The sequence below is a fragment of the Macrobrachium rosenbergii genome, chromosome 42 (genome assembly GCF_040412425.1).
Source record: "Macrobrachium rosenbergii isolate ZJJX-2024 chromosome 42, ASM4041242v1, whole genome shotgun sequence".
NCBI classification, from domain to species: Eukaryota; Metazoa; Arthropoda; class Malacostraca; order Decapoda; family Palaemonidae; genus Macrobrachium; species Macrobrachium rosenbergii.
Window position 1 is genome coordinate 40203485 of NC_089782.1, and position 21777 is coordinate 40225261.

General features: G+C 35.7%; 1 protein-coding gene across 7 annotated transcripts in view; it reads left to right on the forward strand.

The window, feature by feature from the left end:
• Positions 1-21777, forward strand: part of shep (alan shepard) — a 213753-nt gene that overhangs the window by 165701 nt on the left and 26275 nt on the right. For all 7 annotated transcript variants that reach the window (XM_067086197.1, XM_067086199.1, XM_067086194.1 and 4 more), the window contains 2 exons: positions 6959-7528; positions 19635-19906. In XM_067086197.1, the coding sequence (XP_066942298.1) occupies positions 6959-7528; positions 19635-19906 (842 nt within the window). The remainder of the gene's footprint in view (positions 1-6958; positions 7529-19634; positions 19907-21777) is intronic.

Here is a 21777-nt window from a genome sequence, read left to right on the forward strand (position 1 = left end):
GAATAGTTTGTGTTTTGACATCAAGACGTACAAGTGCCCAAACTTGTATGCATTTTTAAACTTGATTGCCTGTGATTACTGTTCGGTAGCCTCCATAACATGGCTTTCCACTGTTTTATTGGTGAATTAGTTTGCTGGAAGGTACACTCAACAGAGTTTTTTTTTTTTATTTACTTCAAGTGCAGCGTTAATGTCTTTCTTTTTATTTTAGATGCAGAGTTAATTTCTTTTTTTTTATTTTAAGTGCAGAGTTAATTTTTTTTTCATTGTAAGTGCAGAGTTAATTTCTTATTTTTTCATTGTAAGTGCAGCATTAATTTTTTTTTTTCATTGTAAGTGGTGTTAATATTTTTTCATTTTAATTGCAGCATTAAAGTATTTTTTTCATTTTAAGTGGAGCATTGTTTTTTTTTCATTTTAAGTGCAGTGTTAATTTTTTTTTTCAAGTGCAGCATTAATTTCTTTTTTTTCCACTTAAGGGCAGCGTTAATTTCTTTTGTTTTCATTTCAAGTAGTGTTAATTTTTTTTATTTCAAGTGCAGCATTAATTTCTTCTTGTTTCACTTAAGTGCAGCGTTAATTTCTTTTTTTTCATTTCAAGTACAGTGGTCATTTTTTTTTATTTAGTGCAGCATTAATTTATTTTCATTTCAAGTGCAGCGTTAATTTCTTTTTTTTATTTTAGTGCAGCATTAATTTCTTTTTTTTTTTCATTGTAAGTGGAGCATTAATTTCTTTTTTTTTCATTGTAAGTGGAACATTAATTTATTTTTTTTTCATTTTAAGTGCAGCATTAATTTCTTTTTTTTTTTTTTTTAAGTGCAGTGTTAGTGTCTTCTTTTTCATTGTAAGTGCAGCGTTAATCTCTTTTTTATTGTAAGTGCAGCGTTAATTTTTTTTTTATAAGTGCAGCATTGATTTTTATTTTTTATTTATTTACGTCGGGCAGGGGTAATTGGCGAGGCAAATTTAGTAGAAAAAGATTTCTTTTTATAATCATGTAGTGACATCTGCAATCAAGTATATTTCTAATATTTCATTTTCTGAAGATTAGGCAAATGCCATCTTGCCCTGATTGTGTGCAGTTTTTTTACACACTTGCAACTATTGTATGGATTCTCGTTCATATAAACTTTTTTTATTTTTCAAAATTGTAGTCTTCGTTTACAATTTTTGTTATTGTAGATTAATCAAGCCTTTTGCTGGCATGGGTTCTTGCTCGCGTGAAGTTTGCGATGTCTGGCTTAATGCACTGGGTTGACCTGGTTAGTCTTAGACAAGAATAAATTAAACTTTTTTTTTTTTTCCCAAGCAGAGAAACTTGTCAGGGTAGGTTTTAAGGGGGGGGGGATGGTGGGTATTATTATTATTATTATTATTATTATTATTATTATTATTATTATTATTATTATTATTATTGCTAAGAAATTCACAGTCTTGTGAAAAACAATCTGTGTAATGAAAATCCACAGTTATATAGGTTATTTTACATAGTAATATATTGACTATATAATTGTAGATTTTTATTACACACTACTACTACTACTACTACTACTACTACTACTACTACTGTAGTAGTAGTAGTAGTAATGTTAATGTTAATAAGACAAAGATGAGAACTTTTGTTTGCATGCGATCGTTTGTTATTGGGTTGAGTCGAGTTATCATGTAACATTTTAATTCATTTGAATAACTGATTTCGCTTGTACAGACTTGTTTTTGGGGTCAATTTATGTGAAAATAACCGCATAGTTTAGTTTATTCTCTCTCTCTCTCTCTCTCTCTCTCTCTCTCTCTCTCTCTCTCTCTCTCTCTCTCTCTCTCTCTCTCTCTCATGATTTATTCGTAGCTCGTTCAGCAAAGAAACTAACGTTAAGCTGTCGTTCTGTTTTTCCGTGTGACATTTTATTTTCAGTAAGTGAATTTTAATAAATTTTTGTATTGAATGTGTTTGTTATGCTTTTGGAAATAGATTGCGGTACCCAAAGTTTTTGGATAGGTTACGTACAACTTTATTTTGGGCTGTTTCAGGACCGGAACAATTTTGTCAGCTTGGTGCAGCGAAGCAGCACTGCTTAAAGTCTAAGGACTCGATACTCCCAGTATGACATAACTCCGGTTTTAGTAGGAAATTTATTTTAGCAGAAAATTGATCTTAGTAGGCAATTGATTTTAGTAGGAAATTTATTTAAGACTGATTGATTTGAAATTATTGATTCAGAATTGAATTTCATGACATTTGATGTGTACATTGGCACTTCAGTAGAAGGGAAATGAAAGCTGATGCTTTCTGTTATTTACATTTAATTTTAATCTTAATTGTTGCTGATCTGAAATTGTGTTACTACTAATGAATGAATGTTTCATTTATGAATTACCTTTAAGAAGTATACTTAATTTATGAACTACCTTTAAAAAAGTATATTTCATTTATGAATTACCTTTAAAAAAGTGTAAAGTTAAGTTTTAAGCAAACCACTGTAGATTACAAACTATTTCCCGTGACGCTGTTGATACTGCTTAACTTCGTCTTGCAGGATAGTTTTTAATCGAAGTTATGGGAAAAGTTCTGTTTATAGCTAATCGCAGGTTTAGCCAGCAGCTCCTGAAGTCTGGGAAGTTTATCTTGTACTAGACAGTCTCTCTCTCTCTCTCTCTCTCTCTCTCTCTCTCTCTCTCTCTTAATGTTCAGTATTGAATAACAAATATAACATTTGTTGTACAAATTATATATATATATATATATATATATATATATATATATATATATATATATATATAAATATTATATATATATATATATATATATATATATATATATATATATATATATATATATATATATATATATATATATATATATATATATATATATATATATCACATTGAAAAATTAAGATTTTATTTCCAGGTGAAAAAAGTTAAAACCTCTTATTTTATTTCCTTCACAATGGCTTGGAAATAAGTCAAAACCTCTTATTTTTCACCTGTGGTAATGTGTGTGTGTTATATAAATTTGCATATCTGTTATGTGTATCTATATATATATATATATATATATATATATATATATATATATATATATATATATATATATGATTATTATCATATATATATGTATATATTATATGTATAACTGAATCACGAAAATATGGAACGTGATGAATATATAAATAAAGATAAAATCACGAAGGAAACGGAAACAGTTGAGTGCTGTGAGGGTTTTGATGCTAGCTCCTTTACTTAGCAGACTCGAGTCTGCTAAGTAAAGGACCTAGCATCGAAAGGCCTCGCAGCACTCCAGTGTTTCCGTTTCCTTCATGGATTTTATCTTTATTTATGTATATTATATATATATATATATATGTATATATATATTTTGTATATTTATAAATATACACTCATATACATACATTACTATGTTTAAGTTTTGTCACAGGAATAACAGATATATTGCCACCAGGAAAGTGAAATGAAAGTGTGCAAGTTCTTTCACATTTACTCCAAGGCATTTCAAAGCAAACTACAACAATGGAACAAAAGATTACAGAGAAGACTTGCTTTACAAACAAAAACTTAAGATTAAAGGGGTGTATATCCATATTAATACATACAGAGGTCTTTACACTTGAATTATTTTTAAGTGAGGAACAGTTGTCTAGGATTAAGTCAGGTACTTGGATTGAACATTTGGGGGCAGAGGACATTAGTCAGGTGTCCTGACATGCTTTAGTTTCTCTGTTATATCTTCATCTAAAACCATGGGTAGAATAATGTCAAAAGTGTATAGGTCTGGCATAAATTAATATTATTTTACATTGTGAGTTGCTTCAACTCGGATTCAAGATTTCTGGGAACAGTATTCTACATCTAATAATTATCATTCTAAGGGACCAATCAGTTACCTGATTTCACACTTAGGTACATTTTACACTGAATATTTTATGCATTAATTTTATTGATTGAAAGCCAGTGAAATTACATGTAAAAATGGTTTCCAAAGATAATTCTTTCTTCCCCTCACCCTTATTATAAGATGTTTTAACAGCTTTAGTGTTGCAAGAGTCCAAAATATGAGCTGGATAACATGTGTCTACCTGTTTTCTAATTTTCAGTACTTGGTTATCCAGGAATTCCCGACTGGCAATACATATTTGTCGCAAAAACATTAAGAGATTTGGTCAACATCAATATTCAGTCAGAGAACTAGCCAAAAGAAAAGTGTCCTTTTTGTGCACCTAAGTGAAAATCACACACACACACCAGCTAAATGGACTTCTGTACCTACCATATTTTGATTATGCCATCCTTATCCACCATTTTGGATGTGATAAGTTTGTTACTATATATCTCTTAAATTGAAAGTAATGTGTACAATACAGCATAGTTTAGGTTAGGAACTATGAGGAATTGCAGTTAAATGTAAGATATCCAGAAAGTATTGAAAGGCAGGCTATAGCATAGGTATATATATATTTATATATATAAAATTGATTTTTGTAAATGTTAACATGCATTTTGGCTACAAATAGGTGTAGAATGCATTAGTTACAATGAAATTTTGAGTGGTATGATATCGTGTTATTCTAAATGTATTATTTGTATTTCTAAGATTGTGTAAATGAGATATTAACGTTAGCCTGTGTTACTATTTACTTTTTTTTATTTACTCCCATGCTACTTTTTTGTGTATATTATTTAACCGTGACTCTTACTTTTGTATTGCATATATTTGCCTAGTCTTCTATATGCTAGACATTGTAGGAAAATTTTGATCTCCAAATCAATCAGAAAGAGTTCTGATCCAAAAGATTTCAATTTGTGGCCCAATCATGAAGGAAAAGCTTGGGTACATCACTGCTCTCTTAATACAGTTCTCTTCTGGTACTGAAATCTGTTGCAGTAGTATGTATTGACTGAAACATTGAATTCCAAGAGAACTTACTGTGACTGCATGCTGTTCTCTCCTTCTTAACTCTGGGATCTGGGAATTTGAAGCTCTAAGCTGAAAATACAGTACACTGATAAATTTTCTACATTAATTGCACATGGCATATTCAGTTGCTTTTCTGCTTTATTGTAAATGCAGTTCTCTTCAGCATAACTTTTAACTGGCATGTCGAGCTCCAAGACTAAATTATGTTATGGAATCGCAATAGCGCATTTTCCAGATTATGTGAAACCGCTCCGTTCTAATCTTGAATTTTGTATATGCCCTTTTTGAATGTTTTCATCCATATATATGTAATCTTGGAAGAAATGTTGCTCTTGGATCCCACCTGTTCAGTAAGTATGGTTTATGGAATTTCAGGAAAATTGGATCTGAGGAAAATCTTTACTTATGAACGTACTTTTAACTGTCATTATAGTAATGAAGGAAAATACAGGATGTCTACATAAAGGAAACAAGGGAATGTTGAACTGCATTGCAAGCAGCACCTGTGTTCCATTTTGACCAATGATGGAAAGTACAAATATGTATTGCATGTGACTAGTGAAGAGCATTTTTGCATTTTTATGGAGTTATATCTCACTTGATTGTAGCGAATATGGAATGTTAAATTCACCAAGAACTGCTGAATTAAGGATCTTTTCTTTAATTTGGCTCGTACAGTATAATCGCAGGTTTAGGTTCATGTCGAGAACACTTCAATTAGTGCAGCTCTTGTCTGTCAGAATACACAAGCAGGTTCTAAATTTTGTGTTCCTTTTGAGTTGGTGTGATTTGTTTTACAACTACAGCATGATTTAAAATAGCAAATTCGTTTTAACTCTGGTCAGAATTTCCAAACACAGTATTTTAAATGTTTGTATTCCATGGCTTTTTCGAGCATATATTTTGTACAACCTGACAAGTGAATTGACATTGCTCTGCACATTTTTTGGCTTTGGCATTTTGCTAAAGCCAAGTGTCTAGTGATTTTTTATAACTATTAACAGGAACAGTTGAAGTACCTTTGTCATAGGAGCGTAAAATTTTTGAGATTGCATAATTTTTGTGTTGGTTATATTAGAAAAAGTTACTGTACTTGAAGAAAAGTTGAACATAAATAATTGGCAGATTTAATCTCACAGTATTCCATAAATCAAATTATTTTGCAGATTAATTGTATCAGAGACGATTATTTAGGAGATTCACTTCATTCCAGACTGAGGTAATCATTTGAAAGACAATTTGAACTTGAGCTTAAAAGTAATTCCTGGGTTATGGAACCTGGATCGAGATGATACAAAGAAGATAAACATTCCATATCCTGGAGTATTAATTGTGATCTAGTTGATGCCAGGCACTAATGATTTATTAGTTCAACTTACTGTAATGAAACCCGAGTTGTACTTTTCCCAGTAGCTAGACAAGGAGCATAGGGTCATTCATGTTATAAATCAGTGTATATATACTTCATATATATTTTGTAGATTACACCTGCACACAAGTATTATCATGAATGGTGGAGCTGTGAGTACTATTTCACCCATTGCATGTTAGTGAATGGTCATGGATACTTCACTAGAGAAATACTAGAGAAAGGAGAGGGGCAGCAGAAATGTGTTAAGTATGTTTTCTTTAGGCGGTAGTGTTTTGTCAGTTTGTGTTTTCTTAAGAGGATACTGTAATCATAGTCCTTTAGTCTAGGTATTTGTTGTCAGGAATCCTAACATGTACCTACATTGAGTATTATAGTTTAGAATAAAACAATACAAGATGGTTGATAGTGAAAAGAACTATCAACCAAGATTAAAATGGTTTGGGAATACGCTACTGTTCAAGTCCATTTGTTGACATGTTTGGTTATCAAATCGTGTTTATGGGGGAAATTGTTAGTGCAGTACTCATAGAATGACGTAAAATGTTAATAGTTTTGGTACATGTTTTGGATGTACTGGATTGTGTAAAATACGTGGGAATTAGCTTGCTGTGATGTTTTTATTTTTCTTTTTTTTTTATTCTGTGTTCCAGGCAAGTAATGGTCCTCGGCCTGGTTATCCTGGTGGTCATGCGGGGGGCGGTCCACCTGGCAAGGGTGGGCGACCCCCATCCAACCCATGTCAGGGTCCTGGTGTTGTACAGTATAGACATGCCCCCCACCCCCCACACTCTGCACAACCACAGCCACCTCCACAGCAGCAGCAGCAGCAGCAGCAGCAACAACAGCAGCAGCAGCAGCAGCAGCAGCAGCAATCTCAGGGTCCACAACAGGGTCCTGGCCCTCACCAAGCAGGTTCCCAACAACCGCCTCAACAAGGTGCGGGGACAGCTCAGTGGGTGGGGCCAGGACCTCAGCAAAAACCACACCACCCACAGCAGCAGCAGGCAGGCGGACCGCAGCAAAGTAGCGGGCCGCAGCAGGGTGGGGGTGGCGGGGGTGGAGGAGGGAGTGGAGGGCCACAGTATGGCACTGTAAGGTACCAAGGCCCCCACCCTGGCCCACATCCTGGCTCACACCCTGGCCCACACTCAGGACAACTACCTTTACCCACACAGCCTCCTGCCACTTATCCACCACCACCATCCACATACCATCACCAGGTATGTCAATAGTACGTAGTACCGTAGACAACACTTGGTGTCACTTAGTGTGAATAGGTATGGAATTGCTCACCGCTTAGCTTCAGCACAACAGGTCATTCCAGTTTACCTTTGTAGAAGGTAATAACATTTCAGGTAAGTTTATTTACAAGTGACAGTTCAAGCATTTCAGCATTTACAAGGCTCAAATAACTTTTTAATGGTGCTGCACATAAGGAGCTGCTGTAACGAACAGTGGAAAAAATGTAAGTAAACTTAGTGAATGATAACTAGTGTAGATTACACTGTTGTTTTCCATTTTCAGTATTTGAATATGCATTGGTAGTATCAGCAACAGTTTAACTATGATGTCACATTCTAGTTGAATGGTTATAAAAACCATTATTGTTTTCTGAAAAAAAAGGCATAAAATGAATTTATAATTGCGCTAAGCAGCTTGCAGATTGTTAGTACTGTAAATAATTTTTGTAAGAGTGGTATATTCATGAAAGGTAAGCAGCGTTAAGTACATTTATAAGTGAGAACAAGTCATAATGCTATGTTAAAAGTGTTAATGAAATGTACTGGTACTTTCACAAATATCTGTAATGAAAGAAAGCCTCTTTACAAACCTGTGTTGTTTTGCATGTTGCTTCTAATCAGAGTTAAATGTATTGATAAGGAAGCGTTAAATTATAGTGTATTTGCTTGTCAGGACTTTTGTCAAACCTTGACTTTTATTCATGCATTTTACTAATTATATTTGCTTGATGGTGATTATTATTATTATTATTATTATTATTATTATTATTATTATTATTATTATTATTATTATTATTATTAAAGCATCAGTATTATTATTATTATTATTATTATTATTATTATTATTATTATTATTATTATTATTATTATTATTATTATTATGAAAAGTAGCTTAACCAAACAATTTCATTAACGAAAGCTGTATTTGCTAAAAAAAAGAATGACTTTGGTCCTATTGGAATTAATATTCAGTAATGAAAATTGTAAAATTTTCATTTATATACAGAAATGGTTTTTATACAATAAGCTGTGTAATTCTCAAACTGTTGCTGAGATATAGCTAGATATGTACCGTAAGTGTAAATTTATGCTTTTCAGCTTCTTGCTGCCTGAATTTACGCTCCTTTACCCAAATTAATGTTCCTTTCAAAGTCATTTGTAACTGAATAGAATGTTTGTACTGCAGATCTTTTTTATTTAGTGTTATTGTTATGCATTTTTGGTCAGAATATATTTTAATAGCAGATATATTTTGCTCAGTTTGAATCTGTTAGTGCCATTACTGTTATGTGGTTCTGTGTAAAAGGTAAGGGATATGGTAGACCCTGTTAATTTTCCCTTTATAATGTCTTCAGCCATTAAATTTTCGATCTCCTACCGTAGTAGTTGAATGTAATCTAGTTTACTAAAATTACTAAGAGAAATTTTAACTTTGAACTGAGGTAAACATCATGTGCTGTACTGTACTGTAGTTGATTTTAACCTGGATTGCTGTTTTGCTTCATATAATTGTTGTTCTGTTGATAAAGGCAGCTGGAAGGCAGCACTGGGCCTGTCACAAAAAGAGCACAACTTGTTTGATGTTCAGCTCTGAATACTGTTCATATCCTAAAAACCTATTTCGAGGAGCGTCAAAGATTCCATCACATAGCTTAATCATGGATATTTGAGTTTTGTGTACACATGTAAAAGTCAGTTTCCTTGAAAAATGCTTTCAGTTCTGATAACCACTTGAGTATGTGCTTACAGCTTTATTTCCCATCAAGGTGATACTTCTCTTTTATTTCTTTTCGCGAAGACAGTTTTTCATCTTTCTTGCAGTCTGTTCTTTCATCAGTACTGTATTGCTCTTTTATTTAGAAATTTCAGAGGTATGGAGTATGTCTTTTCTTAATTTCCCCTGTACACCGTAAATGTTTTTCTTGCTTTTGTCTTTCCAGTCCTTTAATGGTGCGTTCTGCTGCCAGGCTTGGTTGTCTGTATGGTCATAATTTACTGTTAATATAATTTTAGACTTCGGTTGTCTTCCTCTTCACATCTTTACTTTTTGGTAACTTGGATTTTACACTGCATCTTATACAACTTTTCTGGTATTCGGACCGACAGACATATGTGGTAAAGATGATTTTTTCAAATAAGATGTAGAAAAATATATTTTTTTTTTTAATAAAATAATTTCCTATACAAACCCATCAATCAGAAATAGTGGTATTCCTTATAAATTGGACCCAGCTACAACTACATGAAAAGTTGACGGAGGAAAGTTCCACCATGCACATTAGTCAAATTCCACTATCAGTATGCAACATATCTCTTTCTATAGGTAACATTGACCTCAGAAATTTAAGTATTTTCTTGAAATAATTGATGGAATTTAAGACTTATACCAGAATAGCACACACATAGTAAATACGTATGGAATAAAGTTGGGTACTTGAAGAAAAACACACTGTTAAGGTTAAACATCAGAGAAAAGGAAAATGCTGGAACTCCAAGGGGTTGTTCCTGAGTTGGTTGAGGTTCTGAGAAACCACTGAGCTGGGTTAGGGCCTCCAAGAAACTTTTAACCGTACACAGCCAGGGAACCATGGAAGATAATGTGAAAGAAGTGTTTAGAGAGAGTATGATTCCAGTCACTCTAGAGATAGGATGGACTGGAGTGAGAGGGTAGGAAAGACAAGCTGTTGTATGCACAACTTGAGAGGTCCCTTTTATGTACAAACTCTGAGGCCAGCTGAAATTCCCTGCAAACTCCAGCAGTTTGGGTAGGGGAAAGAGGTATGATGTCCACTGAAGTGCATAGAAGAGGGAAGGGCAAATAGGAACACAGCTCTGAGAAGATGGTGTCTCAGAAATGACATGTGAGGCTGAGAGGACCACTGACAGGGAGTGATTCAAAGGCTCAAGGAATTCCTTGGAGCTATAAGCATCCAAGGGCAAACAAGCACGAAAAGTTCTGTTAGAAAGCCGTTCCTCCAGGGAAAGCCTGAAGAGCAGGTGAGTCCAAGACCAATAAAAGAGAAGGAAAGCCTAGTGACATTACTTGGTGAAAAGTTTGTATTACTAAAACGAAGATCAGTGTTGACAGGAGGCCTGTAAATTTTACCAACTTCAAATTCTAGCAAGAGTATGAAGGGCAAAGGGAGAGAACCTGCCATCGAGAGCCTGAAACCATCGTCACTGTGACCAAAAGGAAAAGGATCAGTGAGAATAATCTAAGTCCTAGCAACACCCACAACCTCCAAGTCTCTCAGCATTGCCCAAACAAGAAGGGGTGCAAAAATGCCTAACCTTTCCTTCGATCCAAGGCTTCTGAGTCTCACTGGGAAGAACAAAACTGAGGGAGCCCAACTGACAGGATTATGTCAGAGGACCAGTCTGGATCTCCTTTGTAATTCCATGGTACAGGCAGTCACCGGTTAACGGCGGGCTTGGTTAATGGTGATCTGGTTTTATGGCGCTTGTTTAGTGACGAAAACCTGCGATTTTTGGCGCCGAAAATTGTCGATTTCCTCTTTTTAGCGCTGATCTGCGATGTTTGGCGCCGAAAATTGCCGATTTCCGCTTTTCAGCACTGATGCATACCTAACAAAGGCACTGATAACTGAAAATTGGCACTTTTCTGCCCCGATAAGCCCCAAAACTTGCCGAAAATCGCCGATTTTTTATTAGGGGCGATTTTCGGTTATCATCACACCCTAAGAACGGAACCCCCACCGATAACCGGGGACTGCCTGTACTGTGCAGATAACTGATGGAACTATTGATGCTGAAGGAGGGAATGGATGATAGGGAGATGTGGGATGAACTGACATGGCTAAAAGCTTGTTGTATACTTCTAGAGAAGAAATTGAAAGCCAACAAGCAAAGAAACCTGACCTTTTTCTTTCTCAATCACAAGAAGCAGTAGTGAAGTGGGTGACCATAATCCTGACATGACGACTCAACAGGGGTCCAGGAAAACAAAGGAGTGTGAGAAGACTGGCCAGTGTAGGCTGCTCTGTACACCAACCAAAGGTAAAAGGAGTGCCTATGTTCCCAACATGTTGAATCACCGGGAACAAGAAAAGTTAGGAAACATTATTGTGGAACTGCCATCAAAAGGGATCTTTATGAATACAGTACTTACAATGGGAAGGATGTTGATGAACACGGGTCCCATGACCTTGCTCTGCATGGGACAAAATTGCGCGGAGGGATTGACCGTGGTGGCAACCATGAAGTACCAGATTCTTCATGGGGAACAAAAAGCTATCACAAGACATGCTGGAGGACAAGTTATCAGAGCAAACTCCAAAGGGTTATGGGCCAACACTCTGTTGAAAATGCACTTGTTCTTAAGGGAATATTAACCAATGCTTTTATAAATTGAGTTACAATTTACTGTAATGAACATCATAGTCTAGTGCATTCTGCCTTAAACATTCTTAGAACACTTGCTTCAGCTTACAGTTGGGCAAAATCATTAACTCAAACATTATTTTATCATAATGGTTTTGGTATCTTGTGTAATTGGTAGAACATGTATTGAAAGTGAAAAACAGAATGGGTGTACAATTACCCATGATGAATGCACAACGATGCAAACACAGGAACTGAAGAATGTTTGAAGACATAAATAGAAAAATGATGCCTTTTGAAGTGCTGAAACCACCCGTGACTTGGCTACAAACTGCTGCTTATGTGTAGGATCATTGATACTCACACCAAGGTCTCGGAAAGAATTCTTGCCTTACCCTGGATCATCAGTAGAATGAATGGAATACGCTTCTTTTCCTTGGAAGGTGATTGAGATTGTTAACTGTTAAAATGTAGGTTTATATGCAATGGGATTTATGGGCATGCAGCCTTCATGCTTGGTGATTATTTCAGGGTTCTCCTCAAGAGTAATTGCTTTAATACCCTAATTTCATCAGGAGCAGGAGAGAGATATGAAAGTTATGGATGCATAAAAATAGAACATAGGTATAGGAGGGTACCCTAAGAAAATAGTAGCAACACAAAACACTATAGAGTAGGAGTTGCATGCAAAAAAGTTAAGTATACCTTAGTTTAACCAGACCACTGAGCTGATTAACAGCTCTCCTAGGGCTGGCCCGAAGGATTAGACTTATTTTACGTGGCTAAGAACCAACTGGTTACCTAGCAATGGGACCTACAGCTTATTGTGGAATCCGAACCACATTATAGCGAGAAATGAATTCCTATCACCAGAAATAAATTCCTTTAATTCTTCATTGGCCGGTCGGGGAATCAAACGCGGGCCCAGCAAAGTGCTAGCGGAGAACGATATCGACCTTTCCAAAGAGGAACTAGGAGTTGCATGCAATAGCAACAGAGTGGTGGACTGGGAGATTATCACTTGCCCAGAAAATAATTGAGATTCAAATTTGAAAGTTTCTACTAAATGTTTATAATTGCTGTCACCACCATAAAGTTGAAATATTTTAAAAGAACCATCTTAACCCAGGGCATTGATTGTACAGGAAACCAAAGTGAGCCAGCAGAAGGGGAGAGCGAGCAAGGATCTCATAGTTCCAACATAGTGAGGAGGCCATGCTCTCCAATCCTTTGACGACTCTTAAGAAGACCCAAGTAAACCTTGATGGAAACTGTCAGGGGCAAAGTGAGAAAGCAGTGAAACCCTTCGGAGAGCCTGAGGATTGGGCCATGCAAACAGGAATCCTTAGGTTCGAAGAAGCATGGAAGTTATTCACACCAATATCTGCATGAACTCCGGAGGAAACAAGATGGGATGAATGCAGATGGCCCTCAAAAGCACGGAGATGCAAGGAAACAGCAAGACAATGAAAAGTGGCAAATATTCACCAACGACATACGGGAAATCCCCATGGTTCTTGCAGGAGCTGAGGTCTGCACACTGCACATTGGACCAAACCTAGAAGGGTGCACCTACCTCATCACAACCACAGAAGAATAGCCTAAAGAACCCAAGTCATAATTACAGCTGAAGGCAACTTTCAGTGAGAAGTGATTGATACACTTAAGCTCCTTACTCCAGCCACTCCTATCAGGACAAGATCTCATTGCAGGATGAGTGCAAAACTATTCATGCAGTAACCATTGATCAATCAATGGACTGATGGAGTGAACTGCCTAATTAATCTTTCATGGAAAGGTTCAACCTTTCCAAAGGGGTGAGCAAGTCTGGAGGAAGTGTTGCATCCAGAAAACCTCTTGAAATGAAGAGCAGGAAGTGGGACTAAATAACCATTTCCTGAAGGTCAACTAAAAAACTGCTGAAGCCACAATCTACAAGCACAAGAAGAAAATACTGACTTAAGCGTGCAGGAGAAAGCCCAACTCCACCGACTCAGTGCTCAGTTGTCAAACCAAAGGGCAGCAACAGCTCTCCAAGAGGATGGATGAACTAGTGGGAGAAGTTCAACAAATGTAGAGGTTATTTGCGCTTTCAGAAAGTGTCTTAACAGTCAGTTGGAACAGGTAGGCAAGGAATCACTTGAACTTTGGCAGAAACTGCAACCTTCTGACATTGGGGAAACTTGTCAACACAAACAAAGAGAAGTCAGGGCATGACCAAGTCATAAATAGGACTCAGGCATGCACTCTGCATGGAGGTTGTACAAGATGCAACAAAACTGGGAACTGGGGGTCAAGAAATTGGATGTATCAGAGAAAATACATAGATATTAAGGATAAGGGTAGAGAACTGGGTCAGAAGGATGTCATTGGAAAAGGGGAGCATTGCCATCCACAGCAGAACTTTAGGCAAACTAAGGAAAGACGAAACAGAATTTTCAGAATGGAGATAGGTTATGGTCCTCTGCCCAGTGTCCCCTGAAAGGATAACTCACGATTATAAAGAGAAACACTCATACACAAAATTTCCATGCTGTTCAGTTTGGGGATCAAACACTTGTGTAATGAATCAAGAGAACACCCTATCCCTTGCACAAAGATCCTAGTACTGGAATGAAGGAGCAGTGGACAAAGCCTGAACCCTGTTCCCAGTGGCAATGTGAATATCTGAAGGAAAGAGAGACAGAAAAGTATGGGACATAATCCTGAGGATTGAATCTCACCCACACACACCCCCCTATAGGAAGAAAATCAGTATCTGGATGCGATGCATCTTGAGTGAGACTTGAGAGGCACATACTGTACAAGGCTGCCTCAAAACCAGAGAGAAAGAAACTGAAATTGCAAGCTGTCCAGTACTGTCATACACATGCTGCCTGCCATGAGGGAAGAGCAGAATGCTGCAGCTTAAGGTAACATTTCCACAATGTCAGCATAAGAAGGGGGAAGCATGATGGTAACATGATAAAATACATAGATGAAATGAATGTTAAGACTGAAAAGGAGCGCAACGCAAGCATTATTTTTAAAAGTTAAATCCACTGAAACTCCATGCTTTGATGGTAGTGCACCTTGCTCATGTCAAGGTGTGTGGCAGTTTGTCCATAGGCCACCAAGTGTTTTCTTTTTTACATTCAGTTTATAGATTATAATTATTTGTGCATTTTTGTCTCATCTCATTTGCACAATGCGATGCATGGCATTTCATGATTTATTTACACATTGTTACTTTTGGCTGGTAGCTAGCAATGTTGTGGCATTTTTGTGAGTAGCCTTTGTATCCGGTTACTTCTGTGTATGTCTGATCCCGCCCTCTTGATTGTTACAGTGTTCTTGACCTTGGCTACCATGTTGTGTCTGTGAATCACCCTGCTCCTGTTTATCCTACTTGGGCAATCACAACTCTTGCCCTGACACTTGCCTACACCTTTGGTGTTAATACTTTATTACAGTGAATAAGGATACAAAGAACTTTACCTTAAGCTAACAATACATAAAAGCAGGAGACACTAGACGCATACTTAATATTTAGAAATGGTGAAAATCTTGGATAAGAGCTGAACATGGGCAAAAGTTATTCTAATCAAGTCAGGCCAGGATACAGAATAAATGAAAAAGGTTTTGAATGCCAAAAGAGAAATAGGGTGTACCCACTAGGTTGTGTTGGTGATATGACACTACGCTGACAACTGAAGCAAAAAGGGGCTAAAAGAAAATAAAAAAAACTGGGACAGAAGACAGTGTAGACTTAGGATGTATACTGCACATGTCTGATACAGTTTGAGATCGACAAGAGGATGAAAGATTTTGCAGGTGGATGGTAGACTATGGACTGGCCATGCTGCATGGAACTTTTTCTTTCACTGCGTCCTGTTGTAGCTAGGTCTGTTTTACAGGGAAAGGCTTTATTACAATTAATTAGGTTTTGTCAAAAAAAAAAAAAAAAAAAAAACTAGCAGTCCTTTGGGTTCAAGTTCAATGCTTTATATAGTAATTAAGAAAGTTAATACAGTAAACAGAAAAGAAGTGATGCTTGACCTTGTTTAAAACTAGTTCAGGCACAAAACTTTGCAAAAAAAGCAATATTTCGTTCCTTTTCTGTCTGAGTTTGCTAGGTAATTGATCTCTAATGGAAAATATCAATTATATGCATTTGTGTTTCTGACAATGATGAAATTAAATATTACAGTATACCATACTGTACCAGATTTGTAATTTGCATAATACAGTAAGAGTAGTGCAAACTGGAATGCCCTTAAATTGGAAATAAAGGAAAGGACTTGTTGCTTATTGTGTATTTTGAATTTGGTTGAAGGAACACTTTAAATCAGGTTTGACTATCTTGATTTTGTTCACAGGGGAATTTATGTACTGTATACAAAGTTGAGTCATTGGAGAGAAATGTTATTGCCATATTTGTGTGTCAGTATAGACCTTATTTTTTTTGTTTCCATAGCCATTTGGTCTGTGTAAGTTTTCTTTTCCATTCAGATATTTATCATAATCCTTTCTTTATGTACTGTATTCAGTATCCCATATCCCATGATTTAAATACTTTAAATTTGTAAAAGAGAATATGTCTCTAACAGTATTTTGGGATAAAAGACAACTCTCACTGTGCCAACCTGTTTGATAGGATGCATGGTGGTTTTAATTACACTGCTTCCATGATTCTTTTGTTTCTTGTATCTCAGGCCAAAGTAGAAAAAGGCCAGATTTTCTGGTCTCAAGGGATTTTATGTAAAGTTTTTCTGGTAAACAGGATAAGGATTTTCTAAATCTGTGGAAGCCTCACTTCACCAGTTACTTACTGAAGATTCTGCTGAAGTGGTAGAAGTCTGTTGATATTGTATTTACATTTTTTTCATGAGAATTTCACTCTCCAAGAAGGTATTCATGCTTAGAGATTGTATGTGATCATGTCAGTCTGCCTCCTGTGAGAGCACCTTGGAAGACCTAGACCTTCTTGGATGAGAACTGTGAGTCTGTAGGTTGAGGGTGACTAGTGATTTGGAAGCTAAAGTGCAGGAAGATACCAAGTCTTTAGTTGAAATAAGAGGATCTTAGCTGTATTTGGATGTATGATTGTTTTTGAAGAATTAGAGATGAGTGCATTCGTAAGACAGAATGTAGGAAATTCCTTGTATACTCTGGAGATGGAATGGCCTTTGATGCTGTCACCTAGTTATGGATGGAGATGGGAACTCATGTTCACCCACATTATAGAGCTCCAGAAAAACTGAATTGGGTGGTTGAGGAAAAGCAATTTTTATGCTTCTCTAAAATGAAATAATTTGCCCAATAAGTAGTTTGATATCCCTGATGATTATCTGCAAAGAAATTAATAAGAGGGCTTTGGCTGAAGAATATAATCAAGAAAATCTATGAGTATGGTTGGTTGAAGGGAAAGGAAGAAATATATTAGTTAATACAGTAATCTATAGTTGCCACAGGTCTATTGTATGTTCAATGTCATGATTAAGAAAATGCAGTTGATAGTGGGATAATAAAAATCTGGAAAGGAAATGGGTTCTGCAAATAGTTTGTGGCTTTATAACTAGCATTGTAATAACCTAGAATATAGATTGTGGCTGATAGAGAAGATTAAAGGGTTCTAATAAGCAGTGTAGCTCAGTACTTGTACTGATTACTATGGACTTGGAACAGTTTTTATACTTGTGCACTAAAAGAATATATATATATATATATATATATATATATATATATATATATATATATATATATATATATATATATATATATATATATATATATATATATATATATATATATATATATATATATATATATATATATATATATATATATATATATATATATATATATATATATATATATATATATATATATATATATATATATATATATATATATATATATATATATATATATATATATATATATATATATATATATATATATATATATATATATATATATATACTGTATATATGTATATCTATATACTATATTTATATATCTATCTATCTATCTATCTGTCTGTCTACTCCTTCAACACTGCATAATGTAAGGGGTCCTTTGTGAAATTATCCTGTTCATGCCTTATGTACTTATCTCCAACCTCTTTTCTCATAGTTCTCATCCAATCAGGTCTTGATCTTCTAACTCTCCTGGGGCCCCCACTCTCACTTGCTGTTCTCTCAGGGATTGTGTGAAGGACATGTCCAAGCCATCTCTGTGTCCCTTTCATTATTATCTCATCTGTATATGGAACCTCCATAGTTTTCCTTGCAATATCATTCATTACTCACTCTATCATGCCATACGACTCCTTATATTTTTCTTGAAGACTCATTCTCAAGTACGTAATTTCTTTAAGGCAAAATTTACAGTGAATTTTGCAAGTATTTTCTTTAGTTGTACAAATACCAAGGTGAGAAAAGAACAAAAAGCAGCATGCATACGAAATGAAAATACAAATCATACAAAGGAAGCTATTTAGTGTGAGTAATTAAAGTGCAGTGCGTGAACTGTGAAGTTTTCTCAGAGGCTTGATGCCGTCTCAGTGTCTTTAAGTGCTAAATCTGGAGTTTTCTTTTGCATGCTGGGGAAAAATATGCCTAGAAGAATTTAGGAACAAAATAATACAATTATTGTACAGTAATGGAAAGAATTAAACGCTAACAGTTTTTAGTGCTTAGTTTAAAGGGCATTATCAGCAGATGGCAGCACTGGTTACCAAATGATTTCTTGTGTTGCTTGTGCTGGCTAGATTTTCAGTGAGGGAACATAAAAAAAAATCCCATAATTTTGAGGCTTAGTGCACAGATACTTGAAATATATGTAGAAGTGACTAAGGTTCATAGTTTAAGTGCAATAGACCATATTCTTTGTGAAGACATCCTAGTACTTTACTGAATATTGCACATTATGATCTGTGTCCTAGAAGTTACCAGTTTTATTTTCTCTTCATTATCTTTGGTGTGAATTATTTTGAACTAAAACTCTTAGAACTGGACAAAACATGATTTTTTTTTTTTGTTTAGTGGAATCTTGTACCTGTTTGAGTCCCCCTTGGGAAAAAATATACCATCAGGGCTTAATGTACTCTCCTTGTATGGAGTCCAGGAATTGAGGTTCCCACTCTTGTCAGTCACAGCCTGGACAAAAGGAGAGGATTATGTGAATTGTTAATGCCTCTACTTATTGATTTCTTGTATTAGGCCTTATGATTAAGTTCAGTGCGAGCACTAGTGGGTCACATAAGGTCTACGAAGAGACTGAGAGTACTGTAGTGCATAAAGCTTTGTAAAGTGATCAGCGCATTTACTTGGGCTTTGGAGTCTGCAGAATAAGTGCGATGACATTGAACCAGAAACCTTTTATATTTCTGCAAAGATTGACAGCATAATATTGTACTGTACTCACAAATCATTACTGCTAAGGCAAAGATTTTGATGTTAAGGTCACATGACTCATTGCTTAGTACTACTGTGTGTGTGATGGGTATTTGTGTGTTATTAGGAAGGAAGGTGTACTTAGTAATTTTATTATTGTAAGGCTAGAATTGTCACAGTTGAAAGATTACATTTATTTCCTTGTTTTACAGTAGTGATCCTGTTTCAGTTTATACAGTAAATAGCAAGTAGATCATTTGAGGCAGTTCAGGTACTGTGAAACTTAATGCATTTGTTGTTTGAATAGTTTTTAAGCACTTCGATTGATCACAACAGTGTTTTTATATTCTTTTATGGTTTTTCAGACCTATAGTGGCGGTGGTGGGGGAGGAGGTGGTCATGTAACTGGCGTTTCCCCAACTACTACGCCGACGTCAAGCAGTACAGGTGGAGGGAGTGGTGGTGCAGGCGGTGGCGGCGGTGGGGGTGGGAGCAGCAGTAGTTATTCGGCTGCTTCTCCTTCGCAACACTCGCATGCCAGTAGCTATGGTGGAGAACAGCTTTCCAGAACCAACCTTTACATCCGTGGCTTAACTCCAGACACCACTGACAAGGATCTTGTTGATATGTGTAAAAAGTAAATGACAACCACTTGTCTTGTGTATAAAGGTTTCTCTTTTTTATTCAATTAACTATTTTATATGTCATTGCATAAGCACTGTAATTGCACCTTTCTCTGGTACAGTACTAATGAAAATATTTTCCATACACCTTTGTCTGCTAGTAGGCAGTGAATAAGGTCCATTTGAAACTGAAATAACTGCAATTTGGTGCCAGTGGTTTTCTCAGAAGAATAGAGAAACATTTAGGATTGGGAATTCACTGATTCACATCCTGAGAGTCACTTTTTATGTTTGCATTTGGAGTGCATTTGTTGTCAAGCCCTTGTGTAATGGCCTTTTCATTCTCTCGTTATATTGCTTTAAAAGTTCATTATGTTTTGCTGGTATCTTTTTTTTGTCATTAGTTTTGCTTGTATTCAGTAACATTTTATAGTTTTAATTTCGTTATTTAAGGAACTGCAGTGTGTTTTGTCGCGTACTGAACGTACCATCCATGCATAAGAGAGTAACATTAACTTTGTTTTGTGATACACTCCTCAATGCTGCTTTTGTTGAAAATGCATAGGATGTTCATTTCTTCCCTCGTTATGTCAGTTCTGGGGGAACAAGTCATAAATTTAGATTTCTGTAACAAACCCATCATTTATGTTAGTCCATTTTGTGGTCTTCTCGTATCATAGACATTCTGTTCCCAAATTAAAAGTAGAAGATTATTTGCTGGCAGGACAGTCACACTTGGCATGTGCCCGCATGGATTCTTGGATTCAGGCAGGTAAGAACCTCACTTCTTTTGTGTCCAGCTTGATGACAGAACTATATATTGTATCCTTAACTTCTTATTTTCTAATACAATTCTTATTCATACTTCTCTTTAATCAAGTAATTATTGTTTGCTTTTTGTCATCTGTTTGTATTTGTTTAGCAAAATTAGTGAAATCTCAGTGGTTTTCATCAACTTTTCTGCATGTAGTGTAGTGAAGTATGATGTTTGGTTGATTTCACAATAAACACTGCTTTCATTTAGCCAGTGTAACCTTTTCCAGTTCTTCATTCTCCAGTTATTTTTTAATTAATTTTGGCCTTTGAAAAGTTATTGATTATTGGATGTGTTAGTTGTTTCCTTGTTAACGCAGTTGTTTCTCTGCTTGCTTTAATTGGTTGATCATATGTTTGTAATGCATTAAGTGTTTTGAGGAATGAGTATTCAGTTCTTGGTCTCTGACTCCCTCCTTTGATAACTTGTTGCTGTGGTTATGTCTATGAATAACTAGTTAGCAAGCAGTAGTCTAGGTATTCTGCCTTAGAATTAAATATACATAGTGCTTTTATTGCAGAGAAGAAAATATATGCTCTGTTCGTCCTTTGAATTTACTGTATTTTGCCAGCAGTTGTAACAAGTAGTTTTGTATGAGGTGCTTCTGTGGATAAATGGCTTTTACTTCACACACTAGTATGTGGGTTTGTAGTTTATTCCTATCTTTAACATTTTTAGCTTTAGTGAGATTTGGAATGATACAACTTCTACAGATGTTAGATGGTTGTTAGTTTTATTATTTTGTGGATTCTAATCATTGCTTGCTTTTCATAACAAGGAAGAGGAGGATGGTTTCTAAGGTAAATGATGATGAAAGAATTATCTCAAAAGGCTACTGGTCCTGTTTTCAATAAAGACGACCAACAGATGTGAACAAGGCCAGTTTAGGATCCCATGCTGGGTAATGTTGTTGACTTAGGATGTGGGCACAATTGGACTTTGATGCAAATGTGTTGTCTTCTATATCAGGATTTATAGGTTGTGTCATCTGTGCTACCAAGAGAGAATCTTCTTGATATCAAGAACTTGTATTGGTGCTAGAGAACTTTCATGATCTTGATCATTCAGAGA